The sequence below is a fragment of the Vespa velutina genome, chromosome 7, assembly GCF_912470025.1.
Source record: "Vespa velutina chromosome 7, iVesVel2.1, whole genome shotgun sequence".
Classification (NCBI taxonomy): Eukaryota; Metazoa; Arthropoda; class Insecta; order Hymenoptera; family Vespidae; genus Vespa; species Vespa velutina.
In genome coordinates, this window is record NC_062194.1 from 6547146 (window position 1) to 6571126 (window position 23981).

Below are 23981 nucleotides of genomic sequence, written 5' to 3' on the forward strand. Positions count from 1 at the left end.
CTTTATTCCGCCCGTTTTCAACAACTGACCGACGATAAGGATAAAAAAAGGAGAAGAAAAAAAAGGAAAAACAAGTAGCTTTTCCGAGGGTATTTTTTCGACATAAATATATAATTTTCTCATGATAAATGGTCATACCTGTAAAAATATACCATAATATATATATAACTAATAATCGAGAATAATCGTTATAAACAGCGATTATCGTGATAGGCGTTTATTGAAAATACAGAATTGCATACAACAATAAAAAGGGAAAGAAGAGTATCGTGCTCTTTTTTCACGTATCGCAATTTCGCCATATTAGCCCACGTAGATGCTTCTGAAAGAAAAGAGGCGACGTATCAGTTCTATCAAGAAGAGCATCAATTTCTCAAGCGACCGTGAGCCAGTATTCACTGACCCCATAGATCTTGGCAGGGTGTTATGCGTAGAGCGAAGCGGCTACGATTAAGAATTAGCAACGTGCATACCTCCTAACGTCGGTTAACTTATCGCAAAGCTTCTCGCAAAGCAAATTATATTAAAGTCATATAAGTATTCCTTAACAAATTAAAATAATGACACGAATCAGCATATAAGCACATCGGACATAAATGAAAGAACGTCCGTGTTAGATGTAGCGAATAAGCGGAAAAAGCGCAGATGTAATAAAATAATGTAAAATCGAATTCGTTTAGACGATCTCAATAACCCGTCATCTCGGCGAACGTGGCATCCATGTCGTCGCAAACAGCCTTGTATTTCTCCTTCTCCTCTCTGAGCTCATCTGTAAATCGAAACATCGTTCGACGTCAATTATATGTTCGAAATTTTATTCATTCTTAAGCAGTATAATAACAAAGTAAAATAATGATAATACCTTCTTTGGTATCTACTTCTTTCAATAGTAACTTGACAGTTCTTTCAGCAAGAATGGCACGTTTCTCGGCTTCCTTTAACTTCTTCTTCAATGACTTCAACTGCACTTTAAATTCCTCCACTCGTTGATTCGCCTGTAACAAAAAGTCGTTACGCATCATCGTGATCATCGTAACTTAAAATTATATAACTTACCTTCTCCTCGGATACCTCCAACGACTTGACAATATTCTGCACGATGAATAATTCATCTTCTCGTTCAACGATTTTTCTATAGAAAAGAAAACGTCTTGATTTAGATCGAATTATAAATCACGATACTCGATAATATTCCAATAATAAAATATACATACGCTTCGCTCGTTTTCACTCTTTCTTCCGCTCCTTCGAGTTCCTCTTCAACGAATTGCAATTTCCTCGCAATTTCATCCGATTTCGCGTCAGCATCCTCGGCGATCAGCCTCGCATCTTTTAATTCCGCCATCAGCTTTTGCGTACGTTCTTCGTCGAGTCGACTCCTATCCTCCAACACTTTGCACATTCTGCAGAAAGAAACTGTAATTAAGTATTTATCGGTATTCTTCAACGATTATCATCCTTTTATAAAGTGAAATATATTTTCCGAATTATTTCTTAAATCTCGGTCACTAAGTACAAACCTTGAAGCATCATCAGCGAGTTCCGTCGCACGTGCAAGTTTCGTCTGAGCGGTAAGACGTAATTCTTCTTTCTTAGTAAGAGTCGCCTCAATTTCCTGAACCTTTTTCGTCAACGACGTTCGATCTTGTTCAGCCTGTTAATATAATAAAGACGATCGATAAATTAAAAATGAATAAAAAGAAAGAGAACAAAAAAATCATATTTACGCACTCTAGACCAAGATTTTTCGCATTGCTCCAAGTCGGCGGTAGATTGTTCGAGCTGAGTCTTCGTTATTCCATAATCCCTCTCGAGTTGAACCAATCGTTTCTGCAAATCTCTCAAATCGTCATTCAATTTGTCGGCACGCATATTTTCTTGCTTCGCTTTATTTTCATTCAATTCGACTTTCTCATTAGCGGCATCCATCTCCATCTTCAGCGCCGCAATTTTCTTCTTGATCGCCTCCATGATGACGGGCGGCTCTTTACGTTTTCTTTACCGATGATATTTCTCGACTTTTAATACCTAAAAAAACGAGAAAAATGTAATTAATAAAATAATAACATTTTTTAATCACGAATGCATAGAAATATCATGTAATATTAAAATATCGCTAACACTTTTTCTTTTTCCGTTATATGATCATTATTTACTGTATGTTATAAAAAATTATCTTATGCAAAATACATAAGTAAAGTTCGTATATAAAAGCACGATCATATTTAATGATGATATGTCGTAATACCAAAAGAAAAGGTAATGAGTTTTTATTAAGTAAAGAGCATATCACTCACTCTGATCGTAGCGATGATCCACGATGTGAGAATGCACAACCGGATGCCTTCGAAAGCTAAGCTAAAATAAAACGAAACCGGTGTGGCACGGGCCTCCCCGAACTCTTCGATCGAATCCAATTCTATAATTGCTTAACGACTTTGGCTATGGTCCCGAATTTACCCTGGCTCTTAACTGGTCGATCCTCCTCACTATACTGACTACTAGCCGCGAAACGCGATCTCCGCCTTCCCATGCTATTCTCGGCCTCTAAAAGAATCTCGTTCCTGTTTTCTGACCGACCACGTAACCGAGTGGCCATAGTAAACAGCAAACATCGGGAATGCAATACCCGATGCGTCTTGTTCGTCATCGTACTCGATCCTTCATATCACGCCAGTTGCAATACAATTTGAAATTGATTTTATCAATTATCTTTTAATTGACCATTCGAATTTTCCCGCTCGACTGATTCACCGATCGACCGATCGAATCGCAACGCCTCGCATGCAATCAAACTCAAACGCGCCAGAGATAAACTTATAGAAATTGGGAAGCGATTGGAATGGAGATTTTAGGAACAAGCTTGGATGAAACAAAATGGACCGCTGAATCTTGTGTGCAAATAACTTCACTACCGTATGTATACATATATCAGTTACAATGTCATAACAGATCAATTTCATTCTTGACCTAATGTCCAGGACATAGTTTTAGAGAAGGATTAAGTTTTACAAGTATATCTATGTTCTTAGATTATGCATAAAATCGTCGGTTTTGTCATTATATGATATATAGCATTTAAAAAACATAAAATGTGTGTGTGTGTGTGTGTGTGTGTGTGTATTTTTGTTTGTGTATATATATGTTTGTGGGGAGTATATATGATTAAAAAAAATCTACTATATATATCCCCGGTACTCCCATTACACCTTTTTTAGAAACCTTTTAGAACTTACAAGTAGCTATTTCCTTATGTTTTAAACCTCTTAAATATTTTGCAAACTGCACGCGCTTATCGTGCACAGTCTCATTGTTCCAAATGTATTACTAAACATCTTTTTTAGATTTAATATTATATCACAAAAAGCAATATTTTTAGAACACAAACTTTCCAAAGCGTATCGCAGCAGATATAGAAATTTTTGAAAATTGTATACATACATACATTAACTGTTCTTCTCATAACAAGAATTACAAAACATATTTAAAAGCTAATAGCAAGCAACGAGAACACATCCTTACAAAGTCTTAAATAGAATACAATAATTATGAAATTGTTTATTTTTTAAATACATAATGTTTAGAAATATAAAATAATAGTAAAAAATTTTCAAATTCTTATTGTATTCATAATGTTATTTTCCATACGTGTTATTTGTTTGGCATTTTAATTAACATTAGTATGAATATAATATAAACTTAGATAGTATGCACTTATTTTTCTTAGAAGTAACGTTCAATTTTCGCGACTTGTTAATACATATATTTAAACAATACATTACGTTAGTTGATTATAACAAAGCTTTTGAATGACAAGATTAATTAAAAATTTTAATTCGTATCTTTCATCCATAAGTTATAATAATAGATATATATTCTGGCAGAAACGTGTATTAAATACTGTATAAAAAATTACATGCTCCAGCATGTAATTAAATCACAAATCATAATAAGCATTTAATCCATATATAAATAATGGAAAAACTTTTTTTTTTTTTTTTTTTTTTTTAATTTTCTATAACTACTTATTAAATACTAACCAAGAGTTATATGTTACTTGTGAAGTTTTTAGTATAAAGTCTTTCACAGCTGTACGTAGCAAGATAATAAGAAATGTACATATCATATGAACAAGCATATCACACAACATACTTATAATTAATTTTAAAAATTGTGCAAATTTTTTTGTTCTCATTCACATACAAATATATACATATTTTACTAAATGAAAACAGTGCATATTGACAATTGATATTTGATAAGATACTGTTATATGGATACCAAAAAAGCTTTCGAAAGAATATCGATATCAAATTCAATATCATATTTTTTTTTCTTTTTTTATATATGTGTAGTATGAAATTGCTTCGTTTTTTATGCGTACGCATAATATTTAGAAATATTCTTGGATATAAATATCTGGTTTATTATAATGGTATTTCTGTTTTTGGCTAGATATGTAGCATATTGATTTATTTTTCTGCCTTCAAAGAATTGATTCTTTTCATAGCATTATAAGGAATGATAACATGATGCAGAAAAATTTGTATACCGACGCATAGGAATGCAATTCAGAGAAATAAGATCTCCTTATGTTAAATAATCTATAGGAATACTGTATTATATATATAATACCTACTACTTATGCCAATGCAGTGAACATGACACGAATGTTGTATAAAGACAAACGTTTTATCTGTACTTTTACAAAGTACAGTGAATTGATTGAAGATGTAATCGCGCACATCCTTAAAATGCAGCTGTAAAAAATCTTCAATGTTTTTAACTTTGTCACGTAAACTATATCATTTAAGTAATAAATTTGCAAAGTGCCACGCATACGTTATTTTTCAAATCGACGTATAAAATTACACAATAAACGCAGTTGGTGTCATTAAAAGATGACATAAATACTTAGTATACTTACATAATTAATACAACATTTATAACGGGCGGAAACAGTGATGCTTTGGCAATTTCAAGTGCTGCAGTATTAAAAATTTGGTTGTTTAATCTAGAAAGTATTGATGCATCGTCGATAAGCGCAGCATCGTCATCTGGAAAGATTAGACCCTGTCTCAGAATCAATAGCCATTGATAAAACATACACTGGCGTGTGAGAAAGCAAAAGATGCACGGCATCCCCACGATCAAGGGCACGTAATTGCTGTATAAGAGAACTGACAGTACAATCCGTGCCTGTACAATTTAGTAACCTACGGAAATATCTTATTATAATAATTACATTGTCAATTAATTAATTTAATTTTCACAATTTTACTAACCTGAGCGTCGGACTGTCTACTGTACTGTCCAATTGTGCAACTCGATCCCCTAAACCCAATCTTACGGCAAGAAGACACCAATCTCTTCCATGATGATCAGGTGGATCTAGCATTTCAGCTAATCTTCTTTTTACAGCAGGTTTTATACTCTTAAGAGGTTGTCTTGTACCTGGAAGACAGTTCTCCATCAGGGGTAACCCACATCCAACAATGTCCCAAATGCTTTCTTCTTGATTGTTAATTGGATTTTTAAGTATAGCTTCTTCCAAATTTTTATCTATTAAGGCTGACACTATTGTTGCAGGTTCCCAAGAATGTATTACCTATGATATCATAAAAGCAAACATGTGACTCTTAAATTAATATACCACGTGAAATATATATAATTAAAGTTACTAACATCGCTATATCCTTGAAGTTGACTTGGACTAAGCCAATGCTTCTCAAGTAGCATTCCAGGTGCTACTAAGTCAAGAGTAGCATTGACAGCATCCAAAATAACACTGAAAAGTCCAAAACACTGAGCACTAGATCCACGAGGTCCTCGTACTCGAATTTCTATACAACTTTGTTCCTCCTCTTCAAATGTTACGATACTTTCGCAAGGACCCACACACAGTTTTGATCCTCTCCACCATTGATATAGATCCGAATTTGATGGATCCCAAGTTTGAGTAATTTTTCGCAATTGAGCCTATTTGTTAAAAACACGTTACAATTTGTTTATCTTTTTATCTGATATGCATGCAAAGTATTAAAAAATTATTCATACTTGTAAGTGTGGGAATATCGGAGATAAATGGTATAAAGGAGCCTCTGCTGGACAAAGACGAAGACCCGCATGTGGCAACGAATTCGTTGATGATTTCCATGGCTCCCATAAACCAGGAAGACGTTCCACCAGATTTAAACAAGGTAATTCATATTCCACTTCATCGTCATCTACTTCACACTATGAGAACATTTCAGCAAAGTATTATTTTTGTTATATTTTTTTGTTATAAATTAAATAGATAAAAAAATAAAAAAATCGATAATATACCGGAACACACAAATTAACAGCTTGTAAAGCTTGTAAAGCTTGACTTGCTGGACAAGGACATCGTGCCTGAAAATCTTCTAAAGTATAAACTCCTGTAGTACGTCCTCCAAGACGACCCCGTTGGTCAGGACTTAATTGCCAATTTATAACATCTTGCCAAAACCATTCTGGGCTAAGAACTATTAAGTCGCCAGGAAGAAGTAAACATTCTCCTAAATTCTGTAAAAAAAAAATATATAATTATATACCTATACAATAAATACATTATTTTGTTAAGAAGGATCTAAAGGTATAATAACTTCAGGTACTATGGATTATTATCATCTTTTAGAACCGACAGTCTAATGGCTATATGACAGCTATAGCTATAGCCATTATATGGCAATATAATGGCTATATAAAAATATTATATCTTTATTACCAGCTATTACTTCACACTAACGTAGATGTTAGCTTAGATATGAAATGATCAGTTTAGCTCTAGGATAAGAATAACATTTTATGTATATATACCTGTAATTGTAATCCAAGTTGTTTAGAATGCTCTAAACAAACCAATGGATTGATTTTTCTGATTTCATTCAAAAATTCATCCTGTGTAAGCATTACTGGAGGTACTTCCAAAGATTGTACATATGTTCTCCATGATTCAGCAAGACCGGTCCATACCAAAGCACTCTATAGTAAAAATTCTAGATCAATTATAAAGACATACAAAGATGTATAACACATATTGATGCGTAAAATATATACAAGAGAAATATTTATGCTTTATTACATTTGATAATAGTGCATGTATGTATTTTTGGGGCAAAGCATTAAAGCATCTACTTTGAAAGAAGTAGAATTCTTTTTAGAGACATCACTTTTATCAAAGGAATTGAGAAATGGATCGACCTGTTTATCAAGATTCGCCAGGGGCACGTACATGGCCGCTTCACGCGGCGTGTCACGTCGGAGAAAACTTTCTGCAACTTCCGGTCCATCCTACATCATGCATGGCATGCATTAAGGCTGATGTTAATAAACTTTAATAGCCACATAATCAGCAACCAAAACATATGTTATTAGTCATTCGATCATGTAATAGATACAATGGAATAAATGATCAAATATGAAGATGTTAATATTTGAACAATAACTTTTCAAAACAGATCTTATAGAGAGATGTTTAAATTAGATTAAATTATTAAATTAAGTTTTATAGAAACTTTATATCTTTCGTTCAAAGGTTAACAAAAAATATATCGATAAGAGTCTGTTTTTACAAGTTCATGTATTTTATTAATGTTTAACTTGTGCTTATGTTAGTCAGACATTGCAAATAACCAATGTGATAGAAAATTGTAGAACACATAAATATTTACTTTCAATGACTTGATTTACTTACAATTGTATTAAATTAACCATGCATTGGATCGATGACCAAAAATTGGTGAAGAAAGCATAATGTAGCAAAAATGTTGATATATTTTTTAATTCTTTGCTTAATTCACCAATATGTTAACACTGCCAGACATAGTGTACATATGCAAAGTGAAATATAATTTTTGACCAGGACCGTTTTATAAATTTATATAATATTATAAATTGATCAAAGAGATATGTTATATGTTCATAAACAATATGACACTTCTCTTATAATCAATTATACATTAAACGGACCTGTTCGTACCAGATATCAAGCATGCTATGATATCGTGCACTTAGTATACTTTGAAATGCATCAAGAGCATACTGAAGTATAGAAGACATATTTAAAGTTAGAGCAAGAACTAGAAGAGACTGAAAATGCTTACAGAGTGCTCACAACTTGATGAAAATTGAGAAACTCGTATTTATATATATATATATATATGTATGTTTTTTTTTGTGAAGTTAGAAGTGAGAAACATTTTCTCTTCTAGTGCGCGTGATAAAGTGTTATCACGTTCAACGTGAGAAATATTGTTGCTTCACCTCAAGAAACTCCATCCTTGCATTATTTAAATAAGATCTGAGCAGCTTCAAACCAGGGCTAGAAGGATTGGTCGCATCCACCGCTACCATTTGAGGCTCATCTCCCAAAATCAATGTAAAATCTTTCAAAAAAGGTAAGAGTGGACTGAGAAGGCTACCACCACTGGAATTCGGTGCTAAAGGCTCCGGCGCATAAGTACCCACTAAAATGACTTTTATATCACTGCATTTCCCAGCAAATCCTTTAATAAAAAAAAGAATATAAAAAATATATAAAAAAAAAAAACAAACAATAAAAGAGAATTAAAACTTAGTTTCAACAAACCAATACTGTTAGGTGTAATTCGATCTACAATAAAACGGAGCCAAAATTTTATTTGCTGAAGTTGAACGGTAAGTGGTTCGCGAAGACTAACTGTAATAAGGTGAACTGCTGGTTGCTGAAATGTAAGTACATAGTGGTAAGATGCTAAATATTCTTCTCTGCCACATAATTCCCAAAATACGCATTCTCCTCCTATGAAAATAAATGATAAAAAATTATATAATATTTTGTATTATATTATAAAGATAATCTCTATTATACTATATTTATAATCCGTTAAATGTATTTAAAAAATTTGTTTTTTCTTACCGACATTTCCTCGACTCCATTCCACACCTTGTGTACCTTCATATTCACTATCACTATATTCAAAACTGAGAGAACCATGTTTACTAGTAACATCTAACTCAATACTTGGTTCTCTCTGAATAAAATTATTCTTTTTAAAACATTATTTTAACTAATACAAAATTTATTATGTCAATAATGTGTTAATGTTATGTGATATACCTTTGCTGAATAATTTTGACTCCTCGATCTCCTAAAAAAACCGAAACTAAAAATTCCAGATTTTAAAGAACTAATTAAAGAGGACTTTCCTGATGCACAATGTCCCAAAAGTCTTATATGTAAACGATCAATTGGTCTATGTGTTGGTTGCAATTGTCTAATATAATTTTCACGTTGACTTGGCTGAAATAATATCACATAATATTAATATTTAAACTAACTTTATATAAAATGAATTTAAAAAAAAAAACTCACTATCCGAAGCTTGTCCAATAGATTTGCAATGTCTGGATAACCATATTTAATTGCTGTAACATCTGCACGTATTCCACGATTCGTCTTATCAACGTCACAACCAGCAAGGCACAAGTGTCTAACAACATTGATATGACCATGCCTAGCAGCCACGTGTAATGGCGTTAGGCCTTTTTTATTTGGTGTATCCAAATCTATACCATTTTCTATCAATAATGTAACCATTCCTTCATCCCCAGCTTCACAAGCTATGTGTAAAAGTGTATCTTCTTTCTTTAAAATAAAATATTTATTATAATATAAAATATTTATTATATTTAATTTCAACACATTAAAAAATATTAAAAAGAAGCTTCATACAGAATCTTTCATGTTCAATGGGGCTCCTTGCAACAATAATTGGGAGACAGCTTCAACACAACCACGTTTGACAGCACTGATCATAGCTCCACCAAGTCCATTAGATGCTTCAGATTCCTGAAAGATAAACAATGTAATAATTACAATAACTTCATGTCTCATGTAAATCATTTATTTGCTATTATGGAACACATTGTCTAATATGCGTATAGTAGATGAAATACATCATTTGGATTTTTGTGTTTTCTTTGTATGTTAAAAGAAATATTAAAAACATAAAATAAAAAAATGTATTACTCTCTAAAAAATGTAATTTTTATATAATACATAATTTCTTATCATTTTAACTAAAGAAGCATTCAATGCATTATGAATGATCATTCATGTTGAAAATTATATTATATTAATGCGTAATAAATACAAAAAATTAATAAATAGCATAACAATATATTATAAGATTACTTTAGAAAAATACTAGTATTATAAACACACCGTAAGGATCCAAGGATGTTTAAGGCACGATTCTGCACTTCCTCTTTCTCTGAAATAATGTTTAATTCATTATATTTATGTTCAATTTACAAAGTTTTGTTCAATTTATAAATATATATATATATATTACTAATACTTACTTTGGATCCTTGATCAACAAGGATCTTATAAAATCTTTAGCAATTTCTGATACAGTACTAAAGTATTCATTATCAAATTGATATTGACAGGCTGCTACATTTGCGTACGTTTCTTGTTTATCCTCTCCTAAAAATGGTGATGCACCACTCAAAAGTATATATGTAAGTACGCCAACTGCCCAAAGGTCAGTACCAAGACTTAATGGTTCATAATTAACAATTTCTGGTGCCACGAATTCAGGAGTGCCAAACAGTGCTCTGTGTTCTGAACCAGGAATCAAACGATGTGAAAGACCTAAGTCTATAAAAAAAAAATTAATTTTAATACTTATCCATCACACTTCTATATCTCAAGTATAAATGGATTACCTATTAATTTTATGCTTGGCATAGGAGGAGGAGATGAAAGAAGAATATTCTCCGGTTTTATATCTAGATGAGCGACCTGATGAGAATGTAAGTGACTAAGAGCCATTAATACTTGACGTACCTTTGAAAATACAAAAAAATTTATACTATATAAGTTATCTTTTTTATGAGCAATACAAAGACATAATTTATAAAAAAATAATGTATAATAATATAAGTGATTATAAATTCTATATTCTTAAATACAAACCACATGTGCAGCTTCTACTTCACCCGATGGTGTCCAATGAAATAGTTCTCCCCCAGAAATCAACTCCAAAAGTAATACAACTGTTGTGCCTGTATCTATTACTTTGTGCAATGAAACAATATTGGGATGTCTCAGTCGTGCCAGAAGACCGGCTTCTCGAGCTAAAGAAAATAGTTATATATTTGATCTGTTATAGAAACATGTGTTAACATCAATACTTACCAATATCTGCAGCAGCTACTCCTCTGGCAACTCTTCTTTTTCTCATAATTTTGGCTGCATATAATGATCCAGTATTTATTTCCATACATTTTCTTACTATGGCAAATTGACCTCTATAATAGACAAACAAATATCAATATTTCAAAAATAATAAATCAAATTACTAAATACTCACTTTCCAATTTCTTCTAACAACTCATAATTTTTTTCAATTGGTTCATGGTGAACTTCCATCAAGGAATCCCACTCGGAACCTAAGAAACACATTTTTGTAATATCACAACTATTTTCACAGTAAATTTAAATTTTTAATATTTACATTTAATTTTAAACCAAATGTCAATAATTTAAAAATATGTATGCTTTATTTAATTATTACTATATATATACAAAAGTAATAATAAAAACTTAAATATGATAAAATTGTAATCCAAAGTTATTAAATTTCTTTGTAAAATAGTTACATTTTATAACAATCAGATTTATTTTAAATATTATTTTCAATATTTAAAAATATCTTATAAATGATTAATTTATAAGACTTTTGTAAAAAAACAAACCAAAATATATTAAGATAAATACATAAATATTAATAACATGTTAATTAAATTTTTTTTCGTGTTTACACATGGATATAGTAAAGAAATGATAAAGATAATAATTTAAATTATGATATAAACTGAATCTTTTGTCAAAAATTTATGATAAAACGTTAAACATCTGTCAAGCTTTTTTGTAAAAACGCTAATCCAAAGACGCTACAAACAATTGTTTCCAATTGATAATTTACCACCGTTAGAAGTAACTAGTTGACGAGAATTATTCGGCATCCCAGGCATCATCTCACGTCTGTGATCATCGTTCGATGAGTCTGAACAACATTAAGTTTTCCAAATATCCGTTACGAAAATCGTATGGCATTCTACGGCCTTCGCTGGCCTTCACCCATGCCGGCCACCCTACACACACAATCGATATACCTGTATCGTACGAAACGCCACCTCGTATCTCTTGAATTCCCATAGGTGTATCGAATATATTAAATTCTATAAACGTATAACAAAATGCAATTAAACATTTAAAAAATATGTACTTACAGTATAAAAAACTTTTCACAATTTCTTACAATTCTATTTTATCATATAATGCGTAAATTTATCCAAAAATATATATTACGATAAAACTGTGAAATGAATGTGAAATGAAAATTTGCGCGTAAGTGTGTATGTGTAATACAATAGAAGCAACAACTACCACTAGGAGAGCGGCGTTAGTGTCAACATGTTAACTATTGTTAAATATCTACGATAATATTATTTTTTTCTCAATCCAAATATATGATTTGATACATATATAAACAAATATAATATAATTTACAGAAGATTAAAATTCATCTTGTTTCATAGAGTATTCTGTCTCAGATATCGTAAGATAGTTGTAAAAAGATTTGTAAAATGAAAGAAAAAAAAATGTTTCGATACATTGACTCGTGCAGATATTTTTTCAGATTAGATCATTAAATATCTATATGCTATAAACAGATGTCCTGAAATAAATTTAATGATGATAAATTAAGTTTATTTAGAGTATTGCGGTCCACATTATATATAGTATTGTCACATAAGTCAAATAAGAACATACTTGATGTCTATACTTCAAAACAATAAGATCACATTTTGCATAACGTCACTTTAAATTATATACGATATATATCAATAATCGTTAATGGCGATATATTAGACAATGACGAACTATACTAGAATATGCGCGCAAATAAAAACCGAAGTACAGCTATCATTATGATAATGCAGTTTAGCAGATAACACTATCTAAACAATGATAAGAATTGTAATATGAGACTATATATATTAAATATTAACAAGCTATATCTTTGTGAAAGTTAAGTATATGCATAAGACTTATAGGTTGGATAATTGCGTCACAAACTACGTTAGGTTTTTTTTCTTCTTTTCTTTTCTTTTTTTTTTTTTTTTTTTTTTTTTTTTTTAATATTGTCATATTGTTACAACGTCACTCAACTTACGAAAAACATATAAAAGTATTATATATATTATTTATTAAGATTTATTTTTATTGTATGAAAATGCATACACAAAGGTGAAGCGTGTAAATATGCAAATGAAATTGCAACATAATTACGACTGCAAATAATTAATTCTTACTGTAGATACAAGCAATTGAAATTTAAGAGAAAAATTATATAATTTAATCTTTCATGGATTCTTCGGTCACTTGACTTGGTGATTCATTATCAGATTTCTTCTTTTTACTTCCTGACACAATATCATCAATTCTCAAGAGCAAAATAGCAGTTTCTATAGCGGTTTTATATGTTTGTAATTTAACTGAAAGTGGTTCCCAAATTCCACGTTCCTTCATGTCAACCAATTGTCCTGTTTCTCCATCAATCCCCCAAGTTATTCCTTCTGTTGTGTGCTTTGCACGAAGTGCTGTCAATGTTCTAATAGTATTTGCTCCACAATTTTGTGCCAATGTTCTAGGAATTATTTCTAAAGCATGTGCAATTGCTTTGTATGGCCATTGTTCGACACCAGCAAGACCTGCTGCTTTCTCAGACAAAAGACGAGAAACTGCCATTTCAACGGCACCACCACCTATAATAAATATAATCATTAGATCATAATTCAATTGAGATCATTATATCTTATTCTTATGTTAAATTTAACATATTTTATATACCTGGTACTAGTTTAGGTTCTAAAAGAAGGTTCCGTGCAACATGTAAAGCATCTTGCAAGTTTCGTTCAGTTTCATTCAGTACATCTTTACTAGCACCTCGTAAAATTATTGTACAAGCTTTAGGATCTTTACAATCTGCAATAAAGCAAAAGTATTCATCTCCTACTTTTTTTATTTCCATAAGCCCAGCTTTAGTTCCAACATCTTCATCTCTAAGCTCTTCAGTACGATTTACTACTGTTGCACCGCAAGCTCTTGCTACTCTATTAATATCACTTTTTCTTAAACGACGAATAGCAGAAATTCCAGCTTTTACAAGATAGTGTTGGGCTAAATCTGAAACACCCTTTTCAGTAATTACTAAATCTGGTTTAACTAAAATTATATCTTCACAAATTTTTTTTACATGTTCTTCTTCCAGTTCCAAAATTCTTGTAAAATCAGTGTCTTTTAATATTTCAATATTTGTTTGGGATTCTCCCTTTTTATATTCCAAAGGACAGTCCAACAGAACAATCCTAGGATTTTTTATATAACGTCTCATTTTTGGATGTGTTACATCTTTATTAAACATGACACCTTTAAGAACAGTGCTATCTTCAATAGATCCTCCAGGAATTTTTTCAACTTTTGCATAACGCTTAATATCTATCTCTTTACGGCCATTTTCTTCTAACATTACAGTACTAACTGCATCCAATGCAATCTGACAAGCTAATTTTGCCCAACGCCCTATAAACTTGGTTCCTACACATGAGTTTATCACTTGAATCAATTTATTGCGATCATTACAATCAAGATCCATACTGACTTGTTCATTTAGAATTATCACCATATCTTCTAAAGCTTGTCGATATGCTCGTATAATAACAGTAGGATGCATGCTTTGTTCTAAAAATGGTTCTGCAGTAGCCAGAATTTCCCCTGCTAACACAATCACAGAAGTTGTACCATCTCCAACTTCTTCATCTTGAGTTCTAGCTATTTCAATCATTGATTTTCCAGCTGGATGCTGTACTGTAATTTCACGGAGAATAGCATTTCCATCGTTTGTCATAACAATACCACCCATTGGATCCATCAGCATTTTTAACATTGCTTGTGGACCCAGACATGTTCTAATGACATCTGCAATTGCCTTTACAAAAAGAAATTTATCTTTATATTTTTAATAATACAGTAACAAAATAAAATCGGTATTCACTCAAGATATATATATATATATATACATATATATATATATATATATATGTATGTATAAAATTATATTATTATTTTGCTTAACGAAATACATATAAAGAGAAAAGAAATCAAATTGTAAATAAATTCAATTTATAGCTTTCGACAATTTTTGAAAAATTCTTGCAATATTCATAATATAAGTGCACGTGGGTGTGCCAAGATGGAAAAAGTCCATAAAAGGAGTTTCATGATCACGAATTATTCCGCTTCAGACCACTTACCTTTCCTGCTTGAATATTCTCTTTTTGTACCTTTCTTCCTGTCTCTCGTTTCGTATTCTGACCTGCAATGATCAAAGCACACGACATTGCGTTAAATACAATTTTCGTTTTGATTTGACAAACAAACGCTAATCGTCTTCATGATTTTCAACTTACTTAATACTACAATAGGAGCAGCTCCTGGTCCAAACATTTTTTCGATCTTCAATTAATTGTAAAGCGAAACAAATAAACAATCTTTCTTTATATTGAAATACTAAATATACTTAGTACTCTTTTTTAGACAAGAATGGAAAGATTAACAACGAACCAACCTCGTACCAATGGATTAGTTACTCACGAATGCCGACAAATATGAACGAACCCAATCGCGGGTAATACGTTATTCAAATAAGATGTTTATAAATACGTTCTAAATCATGAAATAAGATCGTTTTGTATTTTAATCTTAATGTTAATTTTATATATACCTATAGGAAAAAGTTTCATTATCTATAGCAATAGTGCTGTAAAACGAGTAACATATAAATAAAAAAAAACTCATAAATATGATGTATATACCATTCGAACGCGCAATATCAACATTCCATGTTATTAATCATTTAAAATGCAAAGTATAATTCATAAACATTGAAAACATAAATATTGAATATATTATTTTTTTATATTAGTATTTATTTTAATAACAACAATTAAATTCTATGAATGTATATCTTAAGACTTATTTGTATGAGTCATTTAAGCTTTGATCATAGAAACCCATTTTGTAATTCTATATTAAAAAAGTTAATTACAAATCAATATAACATTATGATATATCAATTAACAACCATGTTCACTTTTAATACATATAATTTTATAATATAGTTAATATTATTGAAATTTTACAAAATAGCAAATAATAATATACTATATAGTTTATTTTCCTGAGAGAACATGGTTGGTGACGATATTAGCGCACCTATCGACAGTAAAGGTATAACATTTAGTTTTCAACTGTAGTTTCCTATATGAGTTTGACCTCCCTATTAAGAACATTTGATTCCTAAACACAGATTGTTAATATACCACGAATTGAGATGAAAAAGTATAAAGAAAGTGCTATCTTTTTAATGTTATTTCTGATAAATATTGTGTATTGTGACATATGTTATAATTTTTTAAATCGTGAAGATCCTTGTATCACTTTATGTGAGAAAACACCACTTTCTCTCACAAACGTATGAATATTGTATTGATTTTAAGAACCATGAATTTACTTCTATAGTATAACTTATGAAAAGTATATTTTTGATTATATACGCATATTATTACTTTCATTCTTCCTTTCAGAGCAAGTATATAAAGTCTTGTTGTCAACGAGGCTGTAGATTTTTCAATTTAGTGGACTTGAATTATGGACTGGAACCCAATGGCTTAAATGGCACTAGGGATGCCTGTGAAGCTTGTAAATTTAACTCCATTCTAATTTTAATAATATTCCACAAAAACATTGCTTTAAATTTTTAGCATTAAGAAAAATATTTCAGCTAACAGAATATGCATGGCAATAACGTTTAAAAATATTCTTATAGCTGTTACATCTTTGTATTTTTAATTACATTTTAAGCTTAAATAATGTAGGAAACAATGCTTGCTTTTATCTTTTTGTTTTAGTTATATAAGAAAAAATAACTAAACTTTCTTTCAATAGCATGCACAGAAGCATACGCAGAACCGCAAGATCGCTATGCTTGCAGCACTGGTTGTGACTTTATGGCCAAACAACGTGTCTCCGACTTGTTATCACTCTTTTCTATTGCTATCTATGTAGAGGAATATGTAGATTCTAACACATTACTAATGTATCCTGATATACCAGAAAATGATATTCTAACAGACCCTGGTATTCGAAAAGAGCTTCTTCCAAGGTGGTGGGACTCCAATGGGTTTAAATTACCTCAAACTTATATCAAAACTGTTCCAATGGATGCCGGGGTAAGTCTTATATTTATATTACAATATTTTAAATGTGTATTATTAATTAAGACTAACTAACAAAGATGTTTCTTTAACATTATAAGAAAAATTACTAATTTTTTATAAACAAATAATTTTTTTATAAATAAAATGCTTTTTAATAAGTAATCTCAATGCTGTGAAAATGTAGACCATGGACTATGAAACTCCATCAGACTATTCAGGAGAATCTGAACCAACTTCATCATGGATACCTGGATCCGATTGGTTTCAGTGTGCATCAAGACATGCTGGTATGCCATCTGCACGTTTTGCTTCTGCTACAGCAGCTGCAATAGCATTACTTGCAGTGTGTATGTATTTATATAGAACATATGATAATATAAAAGAATTTGTTATTGATAAACAGAAAGCATTAGGTAAAGTAACATTGTATATGCCAGATGAAGAACCATTTCATAAAAAGCCTCCTCCTAAATATACTGATGTTAATGATGAATTGGATGTTAACTTAAAAGTTTAAGTACCTTGTTATTGGAATATTAAGTAATTTTGGAGATTATTAAAATTAAATATATATGTATATATATATATATATATATATATATATATATATATATATATATATATATATATATTTAATAATTATATATATATATATATTCACAAAAGTTTGAATAAAAGATATTTACATTACAGTTGCCCTTTACATTCTGGCACTGTTAAAATGTTTGCTTCTTACAAGATGCTATCCAACAATTCATAAGTTAAATACAAGTTTTGATATGATATATATGTAAAAATAAGCAACAATTTAATTCATTAATGTTTCATGCTTTCAACTTTCATAAGTAATCAATTCAAAATTGATTATTCCAAAAAAGTATTAATTGAGTGCAATACTATAAAACACCATATATGTTTGAAGTATTTCATGTCATAAATGTCCTTATATAAGTAGTTATAATTTTTGTTCTCTTGAAAGAATTATTATGCAATGTGATACTAATGCTTTTTACATTCAATCAAAATAGTGAAGATGATTAATGTATGCACGAGATAGACTGGTTTAAAGACTGTACAACTTTTTTACATCAATATCAAAAGCCATTATAGGCACATATATTATTTTTAATATAATTTATAAGGCAAACAACTCTATAATAACCAATATAACAATTTTCCATAAACCACAGATTTTATAGAACCAAACTATTTCTTTATTTTTATCACTATAATAATAAAACATGAATAATTGTATCTATGGGTACATTGATAGAAATAATCTAGATTTATCATTTTTATGAGATATTATTGTGATCCTAGATGGATAATTTGTTAATATTAGCTGTTGACTTAAAACATTTTTGTGACATAAGATTTATGTGTTTTAAAATAAAGTATTTAGGAAAAATTGATGTTTAATACAATAAATCTTTTTCATTATATAAAATTGACCTTATTATGTGTTATCATATGCTGATGAATAAAAAAGTTATTTTATGTACATCTTGGCACAGCATTTATGCTATGTAATAATTGTTTTCTAACAATTATAATAAAAATACAATAGTAAATAAAATTATATATTTTATAAATATAAAAGAATGATAATGTTAAAATTGAGTATTCATATAATGTTACATAATTTACAAAGTGTTGAATAACAAGTGAAATGGCATAATATATCTATTATATTTTATAAAAAAATTAACGTTTTTTTAACATTATCGTTAGTACTTTCAAAATGCAATAATGAGATATCACCAAAGGCAGGACAGTTTCTCTTCGTATCTAAAAAAGTAAGTTCCTGCTTGTAAAAGAGATTTTCAGATATTTTTACATAACTTATTAATTATCTATGTATGTAGTAATACTAATCTCATAATTCTCATTTCTAGAAAGCAGAAAACAAAGTTTTATCTTATTAGTAATAAAAATATGCAATGTAAATATCAAAACATTTATTATACAGGAAGATATATCTGAAATTAATATATCGATGTTCCTTAAATAGAGTATCGAAAAGATGCTAAATATTTATCTTACTATGTATTGTAACAAAAATAAAAACTATGCAATATTATTATACTACAATTTTCTTATAAGACTGGCTATTTGTAGACTCACTATATTATTTAAACATAATAGTCTTTAAAACCCTTGTTGTACGATATACAACAAAAGTATATAACATACAACTTACGATGGTAAGCACCTTTTAAATAGAGATGCTATAGTGTAAGAAATACAACTGTTTTTCCGCTCTAATTATATAAATAATCTCTATATTATGTACTAAATTTTTTCAAAGTTTTCAGACGTTATCACTTTTCCAATTCCGATTATCACAATATGCATAATATGAAAAAATATATAGAATTGAAAAAGATATTAACATAGAATGTGTAAAGTTAAGAAAATTGATCTGTACAACATATAGTGAGCATTAACATTTTCCCTATAGATAATATTTTTCTTAAAATATTAAAATAAATTTACAACCAATAAAGCTTCGGATCATCCCGTCTAACTTGAAGTTTTAAAACGTGTCTATAAATTTTTAGTGCTGGGCCTAAGAGCAAGTCAAGTCCACTTAATACGTCCGACCTTTTCATCAATAAAAGAGAATGACCATCTATATCCTGTAAACATATAGCAAATATGTAAAATACAATTACTTCACAATTAAAGCAATGAAATATATTGTGTTACTTACTTGTTGCCTAAATACTTCTGCTTCTTTAGGAAATAATCTGGCAAAATATTGATATACTTGTTCTGATGTCCAATCTGAAGCGTCAGGGATATTTGGATCGATTCCATCTTTAGTAGCATCGTCTTCCATTTGATCAGAAGATGCGCGAGCAGGCGACACTTGTGGGCTTAAAACAGGCGGTAATACAGGTGTACTTGATGGAGTATCAGGTCGTGTAGAAACAAGGGTGACAGTTTGATTGTTGTTCGTTTTCTGTTGTTTTTGAATACAGTCGTTACACTGCCACCTTAAATTTGATTTTGGATTTATAACACGTGGTGAATGGCAACAATGATGATATGCTTCATCGCAGGAGTAACAAGTAATTAGTGGTCCCTATAAAATGCAGAAAAATAATTAACATATGGAAATAATTAAATTACTATTACCAAAATAATATTTCAACTTACAGCATCTGAAGTTTCACAACAGATGGTACAAGTCTTACAACGTTCACATTGCCAATTACTACCAGCTTTATGAATTATTTCTTCTGGACTGTAAATGCAACTTGGATGGGCTAAAAAAATCGAAATATACATGTATAACAATAACATTTAAATTAATTTTAAAGAAAAGCAAAGATCCATAAAACTCACCTCTTACTGTACAATCTCGACAGGCAACTAATGCTTCTTGTTTTTCTTTAGCGCAAAGACTACATTGTCTACAAGGCCCATCTTTAATCTGTGGTTTAACAGTTTCCTGAGGCTCTTGAATTGTAGCAGTTTTATTTTGAGTACCAGATTGTCTACCACGTTTTCGCCTTACAAGGTTGTTATCGGATGGGTCGAAGACTTTTTTTGCTCTCTGGAAAATGGTCTTGAGTTGAAATCAAAGAACAAAAAAAAGAGATTGTATAATTGTTAAAGCATTAATAATTTCGTGTAATTAAGTAAAATGAATGAGCAGAAACGAACCTTTCTACGAGCACTACGGAAACCACCTACATTGACGTTGGATGGTGTAGGGGAAGGGTTCGTAGAACTCCTACCAGCATCTTCGTCGTCGCGATCTTCGCTAAAATGTTCGTTGTCCTCCCTCTTCTCTTTTTGTGTGGAAGATTCTTCTTTATTGTCTTTGCGAAACTCTTCGAACTTGATCTCTATGTCCATAGGATCATCTGTCCTGACGAGTAGGCGTTGCTTACGTTCCGATTTAGAGGATCTTTTGAGGTTATGGCACTGATTGTCCGTACTTTTAGCGTCGTCCTTACGTTCGTCGACACTAACTAGTGGATCCTCGGACTCCTTCGTTCGATCGCCATCGAGAGAAGTTTCTTCGGTACGATCTTGATTTTTGGTAAGAAGAATATCGAAACATTCTTCCTTCTTAGTCGACGCTTCTGGCTTCGGACTCGCTTGACGCGAAGACCTTGGTGTATTTGAAGCCGAATCGGCGATCGTCAAATTCTCCGTCTCATCGAAATCATAAGGGCCACTAGTGGTCGAGGAAACCGTTTGTGAGTCCTTACGCCTAATGTTACCATTTTCTATATTCTCAAGGGTGAAGGTCTCACGATGCGTCGATTCGGTTGCAGTCGTCATGTCGGATGTCGCCACCAGCGAATAATTGCCGTTAGAGAGACGTGTTAAATTACCACTCGCAACTTCCTTCCCGAGGAAATCCTCGACCATACGCCTAGAGGTAGGATTCGAAACACCATCGAGCAGCTGCTCGACCAATCTATAAGCCGGCACGCCTTGATCAAGGTAATCCGGTTCCTCGACGACGAGCTCGGCAACCGCGCCAGCCACCATCCCCGAATTCAGTTTCTCTTTTACGAAGCCTTCCGGTCGATTTTTGTAAAGTTGTAAACGCGACCACTTGGACGCGTTTCTATAGCTTGTATTACCTTTGTAATCAACTTGTATAACCTTCTCAGCCTCGATTAAGCGATGAAGATCGGCAATCGTATCTCGCACATCTACCGAAAACTTTCGAAGCAGGTAGTTACAAATACGATCGGCATCGGGACGCGCCTTACGTCGGCGCAACTGATCTATCGCCTCCAGGATCTGCTCCTCGTGACGGATCTGTGTTTCCACCCGGTGCTGCTGCATCCTTTCACGTAGCGCTGTTACCACCCTTTGCTCTCTCTCTCTCTCTCTCTCTCTCTCTCTCTCTCTCTCTCTCTCTCTCTCTCTACTTTACTTTTCCTTCCTCGTTCACTCGCTCTATCTTACTCTTTCTTTACCGCACACGTTCGTCTTCTTGAAGGCAACGACAACGTGCACGTCTTCTTTTACACCTCTGTAAAAGTTATTTTCTTATATCACTTAGCGATATCAAGGGTTACAGAGAGCGACTTGATCTCGTCGGCTTCCGCGTATTATCTTTAGGTTCAGAGCTCTACGCGCGTTTTTTGTCCGGCCGCACGCGTATTCGCGCTTCGACCTTTCCCCCCACCCCTATCGCTTTCTCTCTCTCTCTCTTTCTCGATCTATCTCCCTTTTACCGTCCCTCACTCGTGCGGATTCGCGCGCTTGCATCGGATCATTCTCGCGCGAACAACGAAGTTAAAATTTTTTCTATTCTCTTCATGATAACGTATCCCTTAAGCCTGCATAAAGACAAGCACAAAAAACAAGGTCGTTGAATAATGGTTGCAGCGGTCGTATAATGTCTCTTCTTGAACTCGAGATCTGTCTCGCGTAGTAGCCCCTCGTTCGTTCGTGCGCAACTTTATACCGTCAACGTGCCGCAAGAAAGAGAAAACAAGAGAAAAGTAGTCCGACGGATGAAAAAGTCCAAGAGTGTCGCTGCTCGTCGACGAATCGAAGGCGAAGGTGAAGGCAAAAAAGAAAGCGTAAATCTCGAAGAAACTTATTAAACGCACAGAGCACAACTCGGTTAGATGCGAACGAAAAGCAACATCGATTGTTACGATCAACGAAGTTCAATAGCGTAGCAAAGTCCGTAGCTCGTTCGAACGCGCGAAGCGGCACTTTGCTTCTCCTCACTTCGTCGCTATACTCGTGCCGATTCTCTTCTCTTTTCCCTCCCTCTCTCTCTCTCTCTCTCTCTCTCTCTTTTTCTCTCTCGACGTTGTCGTTGTCGTCGTCGTCCTCCTTCTCTTCCTCCTCCTCCTTTTCCACCTCCACCACCTTCAACTCTTCCCCTTTCTCCTACTCCTACGGGATCTCACAAGCGATCGCTCGTCGCTCGCTCGTACGCATGGTCAATCCTCGAAGGAGTTTTCGAATCGCAAGCACCGCTCGCGCCCTTCGTCTGTAGCCCGCGCGCGCGCGCAAGCCGGAGACCGCTGCCGCGCGCCGTGTATGAGGGAGGGAGAAAGTCGGATACGACCGATAGCCGATGATATTCTCTACGAAAGTCAGTTAGCTCGTTACGTTGGATCGTACGTTGAAGGGCAATTTCGAACGAAATCTCTTCCTTTTTTTTCTTTTCGTACCTTTTCCTTTCCTTTAGCTGCTGCGCAAATACGATGAATTTAGACGATCAAAAAGGATATACGAAGAAAGAAATATTCGGCGTTCAATAGAATAATATCTGTATTTTTCTTTTTTTTATTACCTCTATATTCCCTATATTCTCTTGTATTTCCACTTTCTCTTAACTTCCTCTTTTTCTCTTTCTCTCTCTCTCACTCTCTCTTCTTTTTTCGGTATTAAAAGTTTCAAGAAGGAGGGTTGTGCCCTCGCAAAAGGGACAGTGTTTCCACTCGATCTTTCGGCCGCACAAAACGCTTTTTACGCTCGCTCATAGGTATATAGTGTCCTCGGTAAGTCACGCCGGGGGCGACGTGAGCAAAGAAAGAATCTCGGTTGCGCACGGTCGTCTCTGTCCGCACGTCGTCGGTCCACGCACCGTCTCGTATCATCGGCGCGCCACGATCGCGCCTCGTTCT

General features: G+C 32.4%; 5 protein-coding genes and 1 long non-coding RNA gene across 15 annotated transcripts; 2 read left to right on the forward strand and 4 right to left on the reverse strand.

Annotated features, from left to right (window-relative positions):
• Positions 1-201: 201 nt before the first annotated feature.
• LOC124950723 (tropomyosin-2-like) lies at positions 202-5064 on the reverse strand. Of its 2 annotated transcripts, none has more exons than XM_047497894.1 (7): positions 4928-5064; positions 1732-2028; positions 1521-1654; positions 1215-1403; positions 1057-1132; positions 863-995; positions 202-769 (listed from the first exon to the last, which is right to left on the reverse strand). In XM_047497894.1, exons 2-7 carry the CDS (start codon positions 1969-1971, stop codon positions 687-689), a joined length of 855 nt encoding a protein of 284 aa, XP_047353850.1. In that variant the 5' UTR covers positions 1972-2028; positions 4928-5064; the 3' UTR covers positions 202-686. The 2 variants fall into 2 exon arrangements, with proteins under 2 accessions (XP_047353850.1, XP_047353849.1); XM_047497893.1 differs by lacking the exon at positions 4928-5064 and adding an exon at positions 2298-2761.
• On the reverse strand, positions 3544-13157 carry LOC124950720 (death-associated protein kinase 1-like). 8 transcript variants are annotated; one of them, XM_047497887.1, is made up of 22 exons: positions 12851-13156; positions 12691-12755; positions 12000-12255; positions 11385-11463; positions 11210-11322; positions 10988-11148; positions 10738-10858; positions 10369-10669; positions 10229-10277; positions 9737-9853; positions 9377-9649; positions 9122-9304; positions 8921-9050; positions 8612-8803; positions 8287-8528; positions 7225-7314; positions 6841-7005; positions 6328-6546; positions 6058-6237; positions 5686-5979; positions 5286-5608; positions 3544-5216 (listed from the first exon to the last, which is right to left on the reverse strand). In XM_047497887.1, the coding sequence occupies exons 3-22, from the start codon at positions 12049-12051 to the stop codon at positions 5054-5056; spliced, it is 3447 nt and encodes a 1148-aa protein (XP_047353843.1). In that variant the 5' UTR covers positions 12052-12255; positions 12691-12755; positions 12851-13156; the 3' UTR covers positions 3544-5053. The 8 variants fall into 8 exon arrangements, with proteins under 8 accessions (XP_047353843.1, XP_047353844.1, XP_047353839.1 ...); XM_047497888.1 differs by lacking the exon at positions 12691-12755 and having other exon boundaries at positions 12000-12168; XM_047497883.1 differs by lacking the exon at positions 12691-12755.
• Positions 13158-13263: 106 nt separating this feature from the next.
• On the reverse strand, positions 13264-15812 carry LOC124950722 (T-complex protein 1 subunit gamma). The gene is made up of 4 exons (XM_047497891.1): positions 15550-15812; positions 15394-15455; positions 13931-15068; positions 13264-13845 (listed from the first exon to the last, which is right to left on the reverse strand). The coding sequence occupies exons 1-4, from the start codon at positions 15584-15586 to the stop codon at positions 13436-13438; spliced, it is 1647 nt and encodes a 548-aa protein (XP_047353847.1). The 5' UTR covers positions 15587-15812; the 3' UTR covers positions 13264-13435.
• Positions 15813-16367: 555 nt separating this feature from the next.
• Positions 16368-17922, forward strand: LOC124950310 (transmembrane protein 59-like). Its single transcript, XM_047496804.1, has 4 exons — positions 16368-16613; positions 16726-16840; positions 17087-17370; positions 17543-17922. Exons 1-4 carry the CDS (start codon positions 16473-16475, stop codon positions 17873-17875), a joined length of 873 nt encoding a protein of 290 aa, XP_047352760.1. The 5' UTR covers positions 16368-16472; the 3' UTR covers positions 17876-17922.
• A 56-nt stretch (positions 17923-17978) lies between these two features.
• Positions 17979-19438, forward strand: LOC124950314. The gene is made up of 2 exons (XR_007101321.1): positions 17979-19154; positions 19254-19438. It is a non-coding gene; the product is annotated as an uncharacterized LOC124950314 (long non-coding RNA).
• Positions 18925-23937, reverse strand: LOC124950312. 2 transcript variants are annotated; one of them, XM_047496812.1, is made up of 5 exons: positions 21031-23937; positions 20710-20920; positions 20521-20630; positions 20072-20446; positions 18925-19997 (listed from the first exon to the last, which is right to left on the reverse strand). In XM_047496812.1, exons 1-5 carry the CDS (start codon positions 22171-22173, stop codon positions 19851-19853), a joined length of 1986 nt encoding a protein of 661 aa, XP_047352768.1. In that variant the 5' UTR covers positions 22174-23937; the 3' UTR covers positions 18925-19850. The 2 variants fall into 2 exon arrangements, with proteins under 2 accessions (XP_047352768.1, XP_047352767.1); XM_047496811.1 differs by having other exon boundaries at positions 20710-20932.
• Positions 23938-23981: the final 44 nt, after the last annotated feature.

Excerpts from the sequence above, each read along its gene's own strand:
- LOC124950723 (XM_047497894.1), bottom strand. The coding sequence starts at position 1,971 with ATGGAGGCGATCAAGAAGAAAATTGCGGCGCTGAAGATGGAGATGGAT. Across the intron at positions 1,133-1,214 it reads AGAGTGAAAACGAGCGAAGC|AAAAATCGTTGAACGAGAAG; the intron begins GTATGTATATTT and ends TCTTTTCTATAG. Across the intron at positions 770-862 it reads AGAAGTAGATACCAAAGAAG|ATGAGCTCAGAGAGGAGAAG; the intron begins GTATTATCATTA and ends TTCGATTTACAG.
- LOC124950720 (XM_047497888.1), bottom strand. The coding sequence starts at position 12,051 with ATGATGCCTGGGATGCCGAATAATTCTCGTCAACTAGTTACTTCTAAC. Across the intron at positions 10,278-10,368 it reads TTGTTGATCAAGGATCCAAA|AGAAAGAGGAAGTGCAGAAT; the intron begins GTAAGTATTAGT and ends ACATTATTTCAG. Across the intron at positions 8,529-8,611 it reads AATTACACCTAACAGTATTG|GATTTGCTGGGAAATGCAGT; the intron begins GTTTGTTGAAAC and ends TTTTTATTAAAG.
- LOC124950722 (XM_047497891.1), bottom strand. The coding sequence starts at position 15,586 with ATGTTTGGACCAGGAGCTGCTCCTATTGTAGTATTAA. Across the intron at positions 15,069-15,393 it reads AGAATATTCAAGCAGGAAAG|GCAATTGCAGATGTCATTAG; the intron begins GTAAGTGGTCTG and ends CTTTTTGTAAAG. Across the intron at positions 13,846-13,930 it reads AGAACCTAAACTAGTACCAG|GTGGTGGTGCCGTTGAAATG; the intron begins GTATATAAAATA and ends TATTTATTATAG.
- LOC124950310 (XM_047496804.1), top strand. The coding sequence starts at position 16,473 with ATGAAAAAGTATAAAGAAAGTGCTATCTTTTTAATGTTATTTCTGATA. Across the intron at positions 16,614-16,725 it reads CACCACTTTCTCTCACAAAC|AGCAAGTATATAAAGTCTTG; the intron begins GTATGAATATTG and ends TCTTCCTTTCAG. Across the intron at positions 17,371-17,542 it reads CTGTTCCAATGGATGCCGGG|ACCATGGACTATGAAACTCC; the intron begins GTAAGTCTTATA and ends GTGAAAATGTAG.
- LOC124950312 (XM_047496811.1), bottom strand. The coding sequence starts at position 22,173 with ATGCAGCAGCACCGGGTGGAAACACAGATCCGTCACGAGGAGCAGATC. Across the intron at positions 20,933-21,030 it reads TCCGTAGTGCTCGTAGAAAG|ACCATTTTCCAGAGAGCAAA; the intron begins GTTCGTTTCTGC and ends TTTCAACTCAAG. Across the intron at positions 19,998-20,071 it reads CAGAAGTATTTAGGCAACAA|GATATAGATGGTCATTCTCT; the intron begins GTAAGTAACACA and ends ATATGTTTACAG.